The sequence below is a fragment of the Sinocyclocheilus rhinocerous genome, unplaced genomic scaffold (assembly GCF_001515625.1).
Source record: "Sinocyclocheilus rhinocerous isolate Xijiao unplaced genomic scaffold, SAMN03320098_v1.1 scaffold401, whole genome shotgun sequence".
In the NCBI taxonomy this organism is placed as follows: domain Eukaryota; kingdom Metazoa; phylum Chordata; class Actinopteri; order Cypriniformes; family Cyprinidae; genus Sinocyclocheilus; species Sinocyclocheilus rhinocerous.
This window is the reverse complement of record NW_015624202.1, coordinates 56,087-70,808: the sequence shown is the minus strand read 5'-3', so window position 1 is coordinate 70,808 and position 14,722 is coordinate 56,087. Positions and strand designations below refer to the sequence as shown.

Sequence of the window (14,722 nt, the reverse complement as noted above, 5' to 3'; positions counted from 1 at the left end):
TGGCATGTTTTTTTTAGTGACTCACTTTCTCTGTTCTGTCGTTGTTTAATACTTAATTTAGAATCCCCTTACAGGAAACTTTGTGCATTTTTACTTTCTCAAAAAAACTCATTCTGTATGATTTATAAGCTTGTTTCCTCATGGGGACCTCAAAAATGTCCCCACAAGGTCAAAATTTACTAGTATTACTATCCTTGTCGGGACATTTGGTCCCCATAACGTGATAAATACCAGGTACACACACACACACACACACACACACACACATACACACACACACACACACTTACGCATACACTTACACATACACACACACATACACATACACATACACACACACACACACATACACACACTCACACGTAGATAGATGAATCTATTTATGTATGTAAAAGACTGATCTGTAGTTATCAGAAAAGTTTGTTTGCAGTTCTTACTGCTAAAGGTGGCACAAACATGCGTGTAATTTACAACAGCTTCCAAACTGCTTCCATCCAACATCCAACATGCAGATCATTTACATTTTCAAGATTTGTTTCCAAGACATTTGCAAGCTCTTTTTCAATGCAGCATTATAATGCACCACAGGCAGAATTGCAATAAACATGTATTTTCAGTAGCATATTTGTGCATCTACAGCTGAATGTGTTTTATAATCAATAGAGAGCACACCTATAGATTTGGTGTTAATATTTACTTTTAACAAATGCATTACTAGAAAAAATGCAGCGCTTCATTTTGCAGTAAAGTTGAACTGTTTGGTTAAGATAAGTTTGTGTTTGGATGGCTGTGCTAATTGTTTTGAGAACAAGTACATTACGTTGGAGAAAAGTCTCAAATCGATTGAGAAAAACTGTAAGTGAGGACTCAGAGCAAACGGTGTAGAGCCCAAATCAGTTCCCCAGCATTAATCCGTGACATGAATTTCTAACAGATTACCGTGATTTGTTTCTTTTTAATGAGCAATAATCCATCCAAAACAGGCAGAAAGAATAATACAGATTCCCATCATAAACAGCTAAGCAGCAGTAAATACACACCGCCTCGTCAGCGCCTCAGCGGGACAGCACTCTTTCCACATCGGACATGACAGAGCGAGCCAGAAAGCAATAAAACTAACAAATGACCCAATCCGAATCCTAAATCTTGCTCTTAGACCATCCATAAGATCAGTATTGAGAGGCAGCACATGCGTTGGGCACCGCTGAGCTCATAAATCTACAGTACCTGGGTGTTTGCTGAAAGCAGAAGCAGACCTGCAGTGACCCTGGACTGTTTTAATGAAAGCAGGCTGACCCGTGTGTGTCAAACACTCTCTGCAGTGAACAAGTTACCCTCTTTAAATTGTAATAAGTAGTGTAACTATTTCAATTACTTTATTAGTGTAACTGATTACATTTGATTACTTTCTAAATTTACTAAACTGTTAATAATTTTGAAACATTTAAAGCAGGCAGGGTTAACCTCACAGTAGTGCTCGACACTGATTACCGTAAGACTTTCAAAACCTTCATAACTTGAATAAAGATTATAATAATTTTAAAGCACAGCCACCACAAAATCAGACTTTAGCAGCTATGTTTACTTTGAGATGGTTCTGAGGTTAAATACAGGTTTAAAATCATAACAAGAAATAGTTAAATAGCTTATGATACTAACAATGCCTTGGCGAAAAACAAAAACAAACAAAAAATAAATAAAGCATATACACAAAGCCAGATAGGAAATAAAACATTTATCAAATAAGCATGTGTACTATTCTGTGTCCTAAACTCCTGAAACATTGGTGTCTCATATTTTAGTGCAGTCACTGCAATTTATGAAAGAAATCAATCAAATCTGTATGTGTGTGAAAATATTCAGATGTAACCCCCTTTGTAATCTTAACATTTTTATATATATTACAGTTACATTTATTTTGTAATTAAATTTCGACATCTAGTGGCCATTATGAGACATGACAGCGCTTTATTTGCTTGCCCTAAACAAAATGCTGGTACAGTATTTCTATTTATTGATTGCAAAATAAACGAATTAACTTCAGTACAGTCTTCTGAAGTGATATGATAGCTTTATGAGTTAGTATTCATCTGTTTTTCACATGCATAATATAGTACACAAGCTTTGAAAACGACATATGGGTTTGAACAACGTGTAAACGGCGGTCATTTTCATCTTTCTTTAATTTTCTGTATTGCTTTGGTTGTTGAGATGGATTACATGCTGATTTGTGATTCATGTCAGGCAGATATCAGCTGTAACAGATGGCATATATTTCTAGTGATTGTGCACAAATCTCATAATCCTCGTGGGATTATTCAAACAGTTGTTGAGTGTGATGTTGTTTAAACAGTTCAGCATTGAGTACACAAGAATAAATCAGCTAAAGCTGGAAAGATTAAGCACTTTTTAAAGTCTGTTATGGATATGCTGAATACAGCATGTTAGAACAATAAAACATGCACTTTTTACACAAGTTTGTAATTGCTAACACAGTTTGGGTCAGAGACTGCGCTTTCCAATGATATTTAATACATTTTAAATATTGAATTGTTACTTAATATTAAAAGTCGTTTTTAACTGTTATCTAATACTTAAAATATTTCTTTAAATTATATTTTATTGAGTAATGTGGTTTGTTTTGTTAATCGTTGAACTGATTTGAACAGATTTTTTTTTCCGAAATAAAATAAAATAAAATAATGTTGTTTATTTTATTGGACTAGTTATGCTTTGAGCCTATTTTGAGTTGTCCTTATTATATAACACTTAAAATATTTATTTAAATTATAGTCTATTTAGTAATGTGGTTTGTTTTGGTGATTGATGAACTGATATGAACTTATTTGAATTAAAAATAAAAAGATTTTATGTTATTGTACTGGTTATGCTTTATTTTAGTGTCCTTATATAACACTTTAAAACACTTAGTGATGTGGTTTGTTTTGTTGGCTGTTGAATTTTATTAAAATATATTTATTTTTAATTTATACATTAATTAATTCATTATTTATTCATTCATTCATTCACACTTTATTTTAAGGTGAACTTGTTACGGTGTAATTATTGCTACATTTAAGTACAGAGTAATATTAATTACATTTACATTTAGTCATTTAGCAGATGCTTTTATCATACAAGTGCTATAACAAGTCTCAGTTAGCTTCACACAGTACACATAGCAAGTTTTTTTTTAATTCTATAATAAATAAAAAGAAAACAGATAGAATAGAAAATGAATAGAGCAAGTTAGTGTTAGAGGCCTTTTTGTTCATTGTAAAATAAATAAAAAGAAAAATATATAGAATACAAAAAGAATAGAGAAGCTAGTGGGTTTTTTTTAAAGAAAACAAGCAGTTAGTAAATGAATAGAGTGCAAGTCTAAAAGGGACATTTTTTAAAGAATAGAATTAGAACAGAGAGTGCTAGAGTTAGAGGGTCAAATAAAGATGGAAGAGATGTGTTTTTAGTCGATTCTGATTAATTAACCACGTGTGTTTATTAATACGGTTAGAATAAGGGTTTGCTGTTGGGTTAGCTGCATGTAATTATGCATACTTTTCTGTTATTACTATAGCAATGTGTGTAACAAGGACACTAAATGTATTTATTTATTTATTTGAGCGAGTGAAGATAAATAGGTACTTGATTAAAACATTAATTTCTGCCGCTGATATTTACAGTGATGATCAGATGGCCTTATCATGGTCCTTATGGACAGTAACAAGTTTTTTTTTTACACACACACACACACACACACACACACTCACACTCACACACACACACACTCACACACACACGCACACAATAAGGAAGTTAAATAAATGTGAACAGTTTGAGGGTCAAAGTCACCAAAGTGACCCAATGACCCGCGGCAGGACTGTCACGTAATGCCGTTCAGTTCCGCCGTGCTGAGGGTGCGCTCCAGCTGCGTCGCGTTTGAGCACCGGCGTTCTGTGCGCTTCCACCATCATCATCTTCATCATCATCATGATGATGACTCGCGTGCGGTCCGCGGTCTCCAGCATCATCGGCGGCATCATGGCTTCGGGATCCAGCGCGCAGGAGACCCACCCGGATCCACCGCTCCGGTTCCCGTACAGCAGACCGGATTTCCTCGCGCTGTCTCCAGACGAGGTGGAGTGCTCTGCGGATCACATCTCCAGACCCATCCTCATCCTCAAGGAGATGAAGCTGCCCTGGGCCGCCGGCTACGCGGAGTGAGTAGCGACGCGCGAGACAACGCGCGCTGATTTGAGCGCTCGGATGCTGCGGGATGTTTGCGTTCTTCATGATAATCAGGATGAGGAACAGAAAATGAAAGATCCATGACACGCATCCATGCTTTCATTTCCATGCAGCTTTAGCAGGGCGCATGCGCGCGTTTTGCGCATTATATCATAACCTAATTCACGTGAAGCTGTCTAGATGTTAGCGCTACAGCAGGCTCTGCATTGGATAATGGTTATGAAATCAGATTTCAGACAGCCCAGGTTGAGTTTTATGCATTTATGATATGCTTGGCATCTAAATTCAAGTCTTGTGTGTGAGCCATGATTTATGTATACTGTTTGTATTCATTCCCAAAGTCAGAATGGTATATCTGGACTTAAATAGAATTCTAGGATAGAGAATAATAAGCCACATTATTTATATTCTATTGTAGTGTTTATTAATATGTTGTATTAGTTTTTCATTTTACATTTTAATTTTAGATTAGGTTTTAGTAATGTTGTTATGTGCTTTTGTCATTTTGTTCATTTAGCTTTATTATGATTTCAGTTTCAGTTATTTTAGTCTTAATTGAATTGAATTTAGTTTTAATTTAATTAAAAGATCAGCTTAATTTAATTTAATTTAATTTTAATTTTCTACCTAAACTAGTTGCCAACACAGCATTTCTAATTTTTTTGTTTTTTTAAGTATTTCATCTAATGTTTATATTTTATTTCAGCTTTATTATTTAAATTTACGAAAATTTATTTTTAATAGACTAGTTTAATTGTTTTAGAGAGAATAATAAGCCACATTATTTATATTCTATTGTAGTGTTTATTAATATGTTGTATTAGTTTTTCATTTTACATTTTAATTTTAGATTAGGTTTTAGTAATGTTGTTATGTGCTTTTGTCATTTTGTTCATTTAGCTTTATTATGATTTCAGTTTCAGTTATTTTAGTCTTAATTGAATTGAATTTAGTTTTAATTTAATTAAAAGATCAGCTTAATTTAATTTAATTTAATTTAAATTTTCTACCTAAACTAGTTGCCAACACAGCATTTCTAATTTTTTAGTTTTTTTAAGTATTTCATCTAATGTTTATATTTTATTTCAGCTTTATTATTTAAATTTACGAAAATTTATTTTTAATAGACTAGTTTAATTGTTTTAGTTCTTGTTAACTGTTACAACACTACAACTAGGAAATGTCCTTTTGAATCTAATTCTGTCCAGTACCGTCTCTATACAGTCCAGTCTCTAACATCTGAATGATTCAGCTTTAATTCTCTGATATGAGGATGTTCAAGTGTGATTCACTCACTTCCCTTCCTGACGGTGGTGTAGAGAAGTGAGACTGACAGGGAAGCAGCTCTCAGATGCCCGGTCACATGATCATAAGAGCACAGGCCCGACTCGTTCTTCCTGTCCTCTGAATGTGTTCTTGTTCACTGATCTGATGTTGATGTTTAACTGAAGCAGTAGAGCAGGGGTGTCCAACCCTGCTCCTGGAGAGCTACCGTCCTGCAGACTTTAGTTCCAACCCTGCTCCAGCACACCTGTCTGTAATTATCAAGCAACCCTGAACACCTTGATTGGTTGGTTCAGGTGTGTTTGATTGGGGTTAGAGCTGAAATCTGCAGGATGGTTGGACACCCCTGCAGTAGAGCATTAACCAGAACAAATCACCTCAAACAAAACCAGAGAGAAAGACTGTGCTTTTGACCTCTGCCATTTACTGTAACCAGAGCTATCTATCTATCTATCTGTCTGTCTATCTGTCATTCTGTCTATCTATCTATCTATCTATCTGTCTGTCTGTCTATCTATCTATCTGTCTATCTGTCTGTCTGTCTGTCTGTCTGTCTATCGTTCTTTCAATCTATATCATTCTGTTGTTCTATTGTTCTATCTATCTGTTGTTCTATGTATTTTCTATCATTTTATCTGTCTATCTGTCATTCTATCTATAATTCTATCTCTCTATGGTATGCTGACCATTTACTATAACACAAGTCTGAGAAATCAGAGAGGATTGTTGTGTTTGATGTGAGTGTTTCTGACCCTGTCCCTGAAATCTGACTGATTGTGAGGAATGTTGTTCTTTGAATCCAGGTGTATTTTCTACATCAAAAGAAGCGTTTCCAGCAGCACGAGTGAGACGTCACAAATGTCCCTGCAGAATGACATGCGTCTCCTCTCAGGACAAAGCCGTGGACCGCATAAACCCTGTTAAATCCTCATTAACAAATCGGGATGCAGGAATGGGTTTCCATGGAAACCCTGTTGTGATGGGGGCAATTATCAGAGGCTCGTGAGCGAGCGTCATGCTGTCTTGTGCTCTTTAGACTCACGATGTGACTCATCTGAGGAGATGATGGCAGTTGTGCATCATCGAGAAGCGTTTAGAAGCTCGAAAAGACTTGTTTGACGAAGACCAAGAGGTTGTCGGTTTAAGCAGAATTAACTATTCCATCATCATTGTGCCAAGTCTTCATAAGCGTGAACAGCCCTTGAGTCTCTATGGGTTAAAGTTGACTTCCTGCAGACATAGAAACTGTGTTCGTGATGAAACTGTGATGATCTTCTGTGTGTCTACAGGGTGATCAATGCCGGTAAAAGCACCCTAAACGAGGACCAGGCATGCTGTGAGGTGGTAGAGCTCAGGAAACGACCCGCAGACCCGTCTAGCCCCAGCTACACTCCCACCAGGAGACGCTCCTCGCTGCCCAGCGTAGACATCCTGGAGTCCATCGACAGCTCAGTGAGGCCTTCTGCCACCACTCTTTTTACAGTTTTTCTCAGTCGCTTTGGTGCATTTCTCGGATCAGAAATGAAATTCCCAAAAATACTTGTTCAACCTCCACATTAGGGCTGCATGATAAATCGCATGCGATATTCATGTGCATCTCGTCAGTAAAGCTGGTTCTGTGATTAGTAGTAAATCTCCATCACGTGCTTTCAGATGAAGCAGCATTTACTACACAGAGCCGTAGTTCACTGAGAAGCTAGGCAAAACCACGTTCATAATCGCAGACGATATCATCGAGATTATGAAATCGCGCTGCGATAATAAAGTTGTATGAGTAGCTTCTCAGTGAACTACGGCTCTGTGGAGTAAATGCTGCTCCATCTGAAAGCACATGAAAATACCACATTTAATAACATGTTTTTACTCCAAACTCACTTCATAACGTCAGTCGAGTGTTTGAAATAAATCCTTCTGTGAGATGATGTGGCTTCTTACGCAGAATACTATGAAATATGTTGCGTGCCTTATTCTAAGCAGTGATTAAGGCATTGCATTATTATATACTTTATTTTAAGGACAATTCTAGGAGGAAGAACTCAGATAAACCATATATTTTCATAGTCGTGTGTTTATTAGTCACGTTGATTGCGATATTGCAATTTGTCGCGATTTATCATGCAGCCCTACTCCACATCATCTAGTCACTTGTGCACATCATAAAAGCAGTTTCTCATTCTTTTGAACAACTTGCGATTGCTTTGGTACATTCATGCAACTGATTATGTAAATTTGTCTGCGGTTTCCAATGCTATCATTTGCTAATATCATGCTGCTCAAAATGTATTCTGTAGTTCTCTGTGCAATAGTCTTTCCCCTCAAAACATCTAGTCATTGGTTCATCGTATAAGTCATTAAATGCAAAATGGTTGATCTAGTTGTCATAAACTGTCAAGCACATTTTCTACACAATTCTATTAGACTTTTTGTAAATTTGCCATGAATTGTGCAGGTGAATCTTGACTTTCACTAATGAAGAGAATGTAGATCAACCAATGATGAACCAGTTTTCTGAAATAGCTCAAGTGTAACTGTGAATCCTGCCCAGTCTCTTTCAATCAATATCCCACACACAGTATCAGTAATGTGTAAATTTGTACTTTAGAAATGGATATATGGCATACATAGGAAGTGCAGCCTTCTGCATTTCAATACAGTAACTGTCATCCAAACTGTTGCCATAGTTTACATCAGGTAATACTAACAGAGTGCACTGTTATATTGACAACATGACTAAGCATTTTGACTATCTCGTTTGTGAACAATGACACAAGGACTTTTCATTCTGATGGCACTGATATATTCATTTACATAAATACTTACTTTTGAGAGATGAGCTAAAGATTTCGAGTAAGTTACAGGCTTTCACAAGTAATCCATTGTGTGGTGCTATTTGTACGAATTGTTTTGAGAAATGCACATACTTTGCAAATATTAAGAATGATTCAAGAAATACACCAAAGCGACTGAGAAAAACTGTAATGTTATTTCACACATGTCCGTTATGACTCCATCATGTTGATTTTAAAAGAACAGTTCACCCTAAAATGAATATTCTGTCATCATTTCTCCACCTCATGTGGTGCCAAAATAGAGCTGCACGATATTGTAAAAAACTGAAACTGCAATATTTCGTTTTTCTGCAACTACATATTTGTAATATAAAAATATAATTTTCACCGGATGGCTTAAATAGATATATTTGGAAAGAATTAGTCATTCTAGAAGGAGTGGGATGATTTTTAGGAAGAGTGCATCTGCATTTAAAAAAAAAAAAGTAAAAAGCTGAAATATAACTTATGACTCTAATGACTATGGTGAATTTTTAAGCATGAATTGAAAAAAATGGTGTTCATACTTAGGTTTACTTTTTATAAGAACTAACTTTTTCAGTAACCATAAAGTGAACAGTGATGTGTTTTTTTTTTTTTTATCTGTTTTCACTTGAGTTTTAATAAAATCGATATTGCGATATGGCTCGGTGCAATCATGCAGGCTGCAGGCATTTAAAAGCTCGGCATTTACACACGTGTAGTTCATGATGCAGGTTGTTTCTGTTGCGCTTAAATCTTATAAAAATATTTTTTTGCTGGCAACCCATCATTTGAAAAATAAAGAAATTAAGATGTAAATAGCAGTATTGTAGTTTTGTAGCAAAATAAGTTTTATTACTCAAATTATTTTACAGTAGAATAGTATTATTACAATATTGTTTTTGGTTTTTATTTTTATTTTTGTATTTCATTTTTATTTTTATTTATGAAATACAATACAAATTCGACCTGAGTTCGAATCCCGTCTCGTGGTCCTTTGTCGATCCCGCTCCCCTCTCTCTCCACCCAATTCTTTCCCGTCAGCTCTATACTGTCCTGTCCAAATAAAGGCATGAAAAGTGCATAAATAAACCTTTAAAAAATAAATAAATAAAATAAAGGGAGCGTAGGTGATTTTGGAGAGGTTAGCAATAGCAAGGTAGCTTTAAAAGCATAAGATCTCTCCCTCCCTGCAAATCACTCTCCAAAGTCACGCCTCCTCCAAAACACATGAACGCACACCGGCAGAGCAGAGGCTAACCAGAAACACGATGAGAGACGGCGTCAACGCTGTCAGATAACCTAATGTCTTAAAAACATTACTGTACAAAGGGCATAATATTACAATAATAACACCCTTCATTCTCGCTCTCTCAGCAATAGCGTAATGAACGCGCTGATGACGTATCATGTCTGCGCGAACAGGGTGTGCTGAGGTGTGCAAATACATACTTTGACAGATAGGTAGGACAGCCTATCGTAAAAGATTGGACGAGCATTTTATGGTCCTACGCCTTCCCCAGACGATATAAATACATTTAGACCACTTAACTTAAGAATTGCTATTAGGATGTGAATAGACTGATGGCAGAAGGTCTGAGAACCTTGGCTGCTTTGAATGGTCAAGGTCCGCCCACGAGGCCATATGACTGACAGTTAAAGCAACCAATCACGTTTCATTTTGTGCCGCGTCATGTTTATGGGTGTGGAAATGTCCCCACAATAACAGACCGGTGTGTAAAACTCTTGGACGTGTTTTAAAGAGACTATGCCGCGAACTTTACATATTTCACATACTTTTGAAAATCTAGCATTTAGTTGATCCCGATAAGCGCTCACTGTCACAGTTGTAAACAAGACGGCTTTGTTCTTCAATGAGGGGTTTGGCATCACGGCATCTTTGTTTCCAGGCGGAACGTTAAAGAACGAGACACACACGTCTCCCGGAAATTCTGTATAATTCAACCAATCAGATGACGACTTCGAAACTCCTGAAGTGTTTTCCAGTATAGTGTGCCATAGTTATGGCCGCTTTCGAAGCACTGCTTTGAAACTTTTGTGAATCATTAGGTTCGGGCCGCGTATCAAACTGCCAAAGTCACGTGATTTCAGTAAACGAGGCTTCATTACGTCATAACTGTTTCGAAACGTTTCAAAATTTCAAATTTTTAATTTTTTTTTGAGTTTCATCAATTTGTAGACATTTTCAACGAGTCATTTGTGTAATTAAAAGGATGAGAAGTAGTTAATAGTCTCTTACTGGCCTCAATACACAAGCTCTCCATAAAACAAACAAAACAAGCCCTGCAAATTAATATTAAATAGTTTAAAAACCACATATTATACAGACATTATTATTCATATTTAACGGTATTTTATTATTTTTATTGTATTTAATGTATTATACTTTCAATAAAACATTTGCAATGGGTTTTTAAAAGCTGTTTATGCATGAGTTTTTGTTGCATTTACACACTTTTGACCAGCAGGCGTCACTAGTGTGTGGCGTTTTGAGCACTTCGAAAAGGTTGGTTTCTCCCATCACTAGTGTGCCGCATGCATCAGACGTTCAGCCAACGGTCCGTGGGCGTGACGTCTGAGGCTGAGACTAGGATGTGAAGAGACTAATACAGAGTTCTGGCATGAAACTCTAGATGGCGCAGTCCGATAGGTCTAACTCAATCTGACCTAATGACATCATTATCACATGGCACAGCTGATTGGTTCTCTCCTGTATCAGTAGCCAATGAGCTCGCTGCTCAACATTCAAATATATGACTAGTGCTTGCCGTAGCAGTTGCAGCTTGCTTCAGAAACCCTCCACCTTCCCCAGCTCCACCTGTATAGATCTGCTACGAGGTGATTCATGTACGCTATATGGGGGTTATTTCATGTATGTTATATTTGCAGCAGCAATATTTCTTACATGCTCACAGCAGCATGTTGTGGATGTATTGGCAGTAGCAAGTCTCGGTACTTGCTCTGCCGCAGCAGCAGCGTAGCAGATCTATTCCGCCAAGACCAAATACATTAACATTGTCATGTACATTACCATGCCAATCCCTCCGAGAGTTGTCATGACAGAACTTTTTTTCACGAGAGAATTTAATTTGTTTTTAAAAACACATTTTTCTGTGCATGCTGATATTTGTTTAATTCTGTTTGTGCAGGAGGTGAAGGAACTGAACTTCCACTACTGGGCTCTGTTTGACGGTCATGGCGGTTCCGGAGCCGCGGTTTTTGCAGCCAAGTTCCTCCACCTCCATATCGAGGAGCAGCTGCAGGAGGTGCTGGAGATCCTGAAGAACCCGTCCCTCCAGCCGGCCACCTGTCTGGGCGAGGAGAACCCCGTCCATCACCTCCACCCGTCTGCCGGATGCTCCCAGCGGGGCCTGTCCCGGGCCGCTTCGCTCAGAGGGGCCGCCGGTGCCCCGGGGTCCCCTAATACAATGGCCCCGCGGTTCTTCATGGAGAAGAAGATCAAACAGGAGAGTCTGGTGGTGGGAGCCATAGAGAACGCCTTCAAGGAGATAGTGAGTCTTTGGATCAGTTACTGTAGTAAACTCACATGGCCACTAGATGGCAGGCGGAGCTTATAGGAATGATGCATTATTGTAAGTGACTGTGTTGATTTTAAATTTCAGCTTTGCATAAGAGTAATAAATGACATTTTAATATATATTCAAATAGAAATCAGTTATTTTAAATTGTAATAATGTTTCCCAATTTTACAGATTTTGCTGTATTTTTGATCAAATAAATGCAGCCTTGGTGAGCATAAAAGAGTCTAGTGTACTTACAGATGGAAAGCAGTGATCCTATATGTGTGTTTTCTACTTAAATGTCGATTGAATCCAGTCTCATGTGACCCTGATTGAGTTCTCCGTGTGTTTGTGTGATCTCAGGACTCTCATATCGCTCGAGAGAGGATGGTTTACTCTATATCTGGAGGATGTACCGCTCTAGTGGTGGTGTATTTACTCGGAAAACTGTACGTGGCCAACGCCGGTGACAGCAGGTGAGACTGAATATTGCTATTACTAAACCAAATCACCATTTTGTAATATTTTGCACATTTCTTTTATTCTCATTTAAGAGAGTTTATGTCTAGATTAAAGAGATTAAAAAATTTCTAGATTTTTTTTTTTCAGTGTATGCAACAATTAACGGCGTGACTTTATGAGTTTAGGACTTTCTGCTCTGATTTAAGACCTTTTTAGGCATTTATTTGAGGAAGAATATCTTTTTGCATCAGAAGGAACAAAAGTTATTTCCATATTCTAGTGGTTTGGAGCAGAAGTATTCTAGCCTTTTTTTGTGAAATGAATGAAAAATAATGGAGATCTGTTGGAAATTGTGTTGTCAGACAGACTTTGAACTTGAAGTGTTGCTAATACATTTACATTTAGAGACATATTGACGTATTGTGTTCCATTAAGATTATTCCTTAAATTTTTTTTACTTAATCTTAAAATGTCTTAAATTTTAACTTTATAATCCTGCAAACAATCATGGTTTCCACAAAAATATGAAGCAGCACAACTGTTTTCAACATTGATGATAATAATAAATGTTTCTTGAGCAGCAACAACATTCAGCTTTGATCACAGGAATAAATTACATTTTTACAGTATATTCACATAGAAAACGGTTATTTTAAATAACAATATTATTGTTTTTATGACAAATAAAGGCAGCCTTGGTGAGCAAAATGTTTTCTTTCAAAAACATTAAAACATCTTACTGACACCAAACTTTTAAAAAGCGGTGTATGTTTAAATGTAATGTAATGAAAAATAAACGTGGCTTTTATTTAGCTTTGTTTTTAGTAGCATTGACATTGTCTGCTCTGTTTTACTCCATTCTTCTCTAGTAGACTCCACACGTTTCATTTATTCTGCTCTGTTTTGTGCAAATATATACATTTTATGATTCTATTTTACGTTCTGTTCAGTATTCCATTCTGCCCTGTCCAGTGTATTCTATTCTCTTCTGTTGAATTCTTGATGGTTCTGTCAGCTCTTCTCCAGTGAGCGCTGTATGATGTGCACTCTGCTGTGTTTCAGGGCTCTGATCGTCCGTGGAGGAGAGATCACTCCCATGTCCAGCTCCTTCACTCCTGAATCAGAGCGCCAGAGACTTCAGTTCCTGGTGAGCGAAATCTGGATTCACTTCTGCCATGTTCAGCAGCTGCTGGCCTTGGGAAATGGCTTTCCCTCTCTTGGATGTTTGTTTGCATTCTTTAAAGGACAGAATCCCTGATTATGGAGCACGTTTTTTTCTCTCTCAGGCTCACCTGCAGCCGTCGCTGCTGGGAAACGAGTTCACGCACTTGGAGTTTCCCAGAAGGGTCACAAAGAAAGAGGTTGGGAAGAGAATGCTGTACCGAGACTTTACCATGAACGGATGGTGAGTTCTGGAGTGTTGTTGAGTGTTGTACTGGATCTGATTAGCAGTCTATCAACAGTTATTCTGCTCAAAAACCGCTCACTTGACTGACATGTAAAGTGGCCAATCAGAGTTAATTTTGTTTTTATGTGCCTTTATCATGACATCACAATAATAGACCAGAAACCCAAGTAATAAAATAATTATTAATCAAATAAAATTATATAATTAATAGCTAAAATTACTATATTAATACAGTGGCGGCGCTAGGGCGGGGCTTGACGGGGTTATAGCCCCATATGATGTTCCTGTTTGGTGTCACTTTCATTAACATTGAAAAATAAATATTAAAAAAAAAAAAGTGGCTAATATGTGGCCTATAAACAATTGATATTATGGGGGAGGGGTCAAGCAACACAAGCAAGCAACGCGCAAACTGTACATATTGAAAATGTTCAATGTGTATAACCCTTTCCGTAATATTTTCCACAGTGCGTTTTTGGAAATGTGTCTGCATAATCAGATTTGTCCATCCATGAGTATGGATTTGGTGTGTAATTTTTGTGTAATTTTCATCAAATGGTCAGTGAACAATTGTGGGCGGTTCATCAGAGTTCGACACTTGGATCTGATTGGTCTGTGAGACGGATCTAGTCTGAATCAAGTGTTTAGAGCCGCTCCCTCAGGAGACGTGAACTTCCATTAGTGAGTGAATGTGTGTGATCCTACTCAGAAGCGTGAGTGTGTGTGTGTGAGTGAGAGTGTGTGTGAGTGTGAGAGAGAGAGAGTGTGTGCGAGTGTGCGTGTGCGAGTGTGTGAGAGAGAGTGGGAGTGTGTGTGAGAGAGAGTGTGTGAGCATGAGCGTGTGAGTGTGTGGGCGTGTGAGTGTGTGAGTGTGTGTGTGAGTGAGTGAGTGTGAGAGTGTGTGTGAGTGTGTGTGAGTGAGTGAGAGTGAGTGAGTGAGAGTGAGAGTGAGTGTGTGTGTGTGTGTG

At 37.5% G+C, this 14,722-nt stretch overlaps 1 protein-coding gene across 2 annotated transcripts in view; it reads left to right on the top strand.

The window, feature by feature from the left end:
* The first annotated feature begins 3,805 nt into the window (after positions 1–3,805).
* Positions 3,806–14,722, top strand: part of LOC107738608 (protein phosphatase 1H-like) — a 24,229-nt gene continuing 13,312 nt past the window's right edge. Inside the window, exons 1-6 of one of the 2 annotated variants that reach the window (XM_016550381.1) lie at positions 3,913–4,220; positions 6,822–6,984; positions 11,513–11,875; positions 12,248–12,360; positions 13,409–13,493; positions 13,633–13,751. In XM_016550381.1, the coding sequence (XP_016405867.1) occupies positions 3,991–4,220; positions 6,822–6,984; positions 11,513–11,875; positions 12,248–12,360; positions 13,409–13,493; positions 13,633–13,751 (1,073 nt within the window). In that variant the 5' untranslated portion in view covers positions 3,913–3,990. Of the gene's footprint in view, positions 4,221–6,821; positions 6,985–11,512; positions 11,876–12,247; positions 12,361–13,408; positions 13,494–13,632; positions 13,752–14,722 lie in introns of both variants that reach the window. The other variant, XM_016550387.1, reaches the window with a different exon arrangement.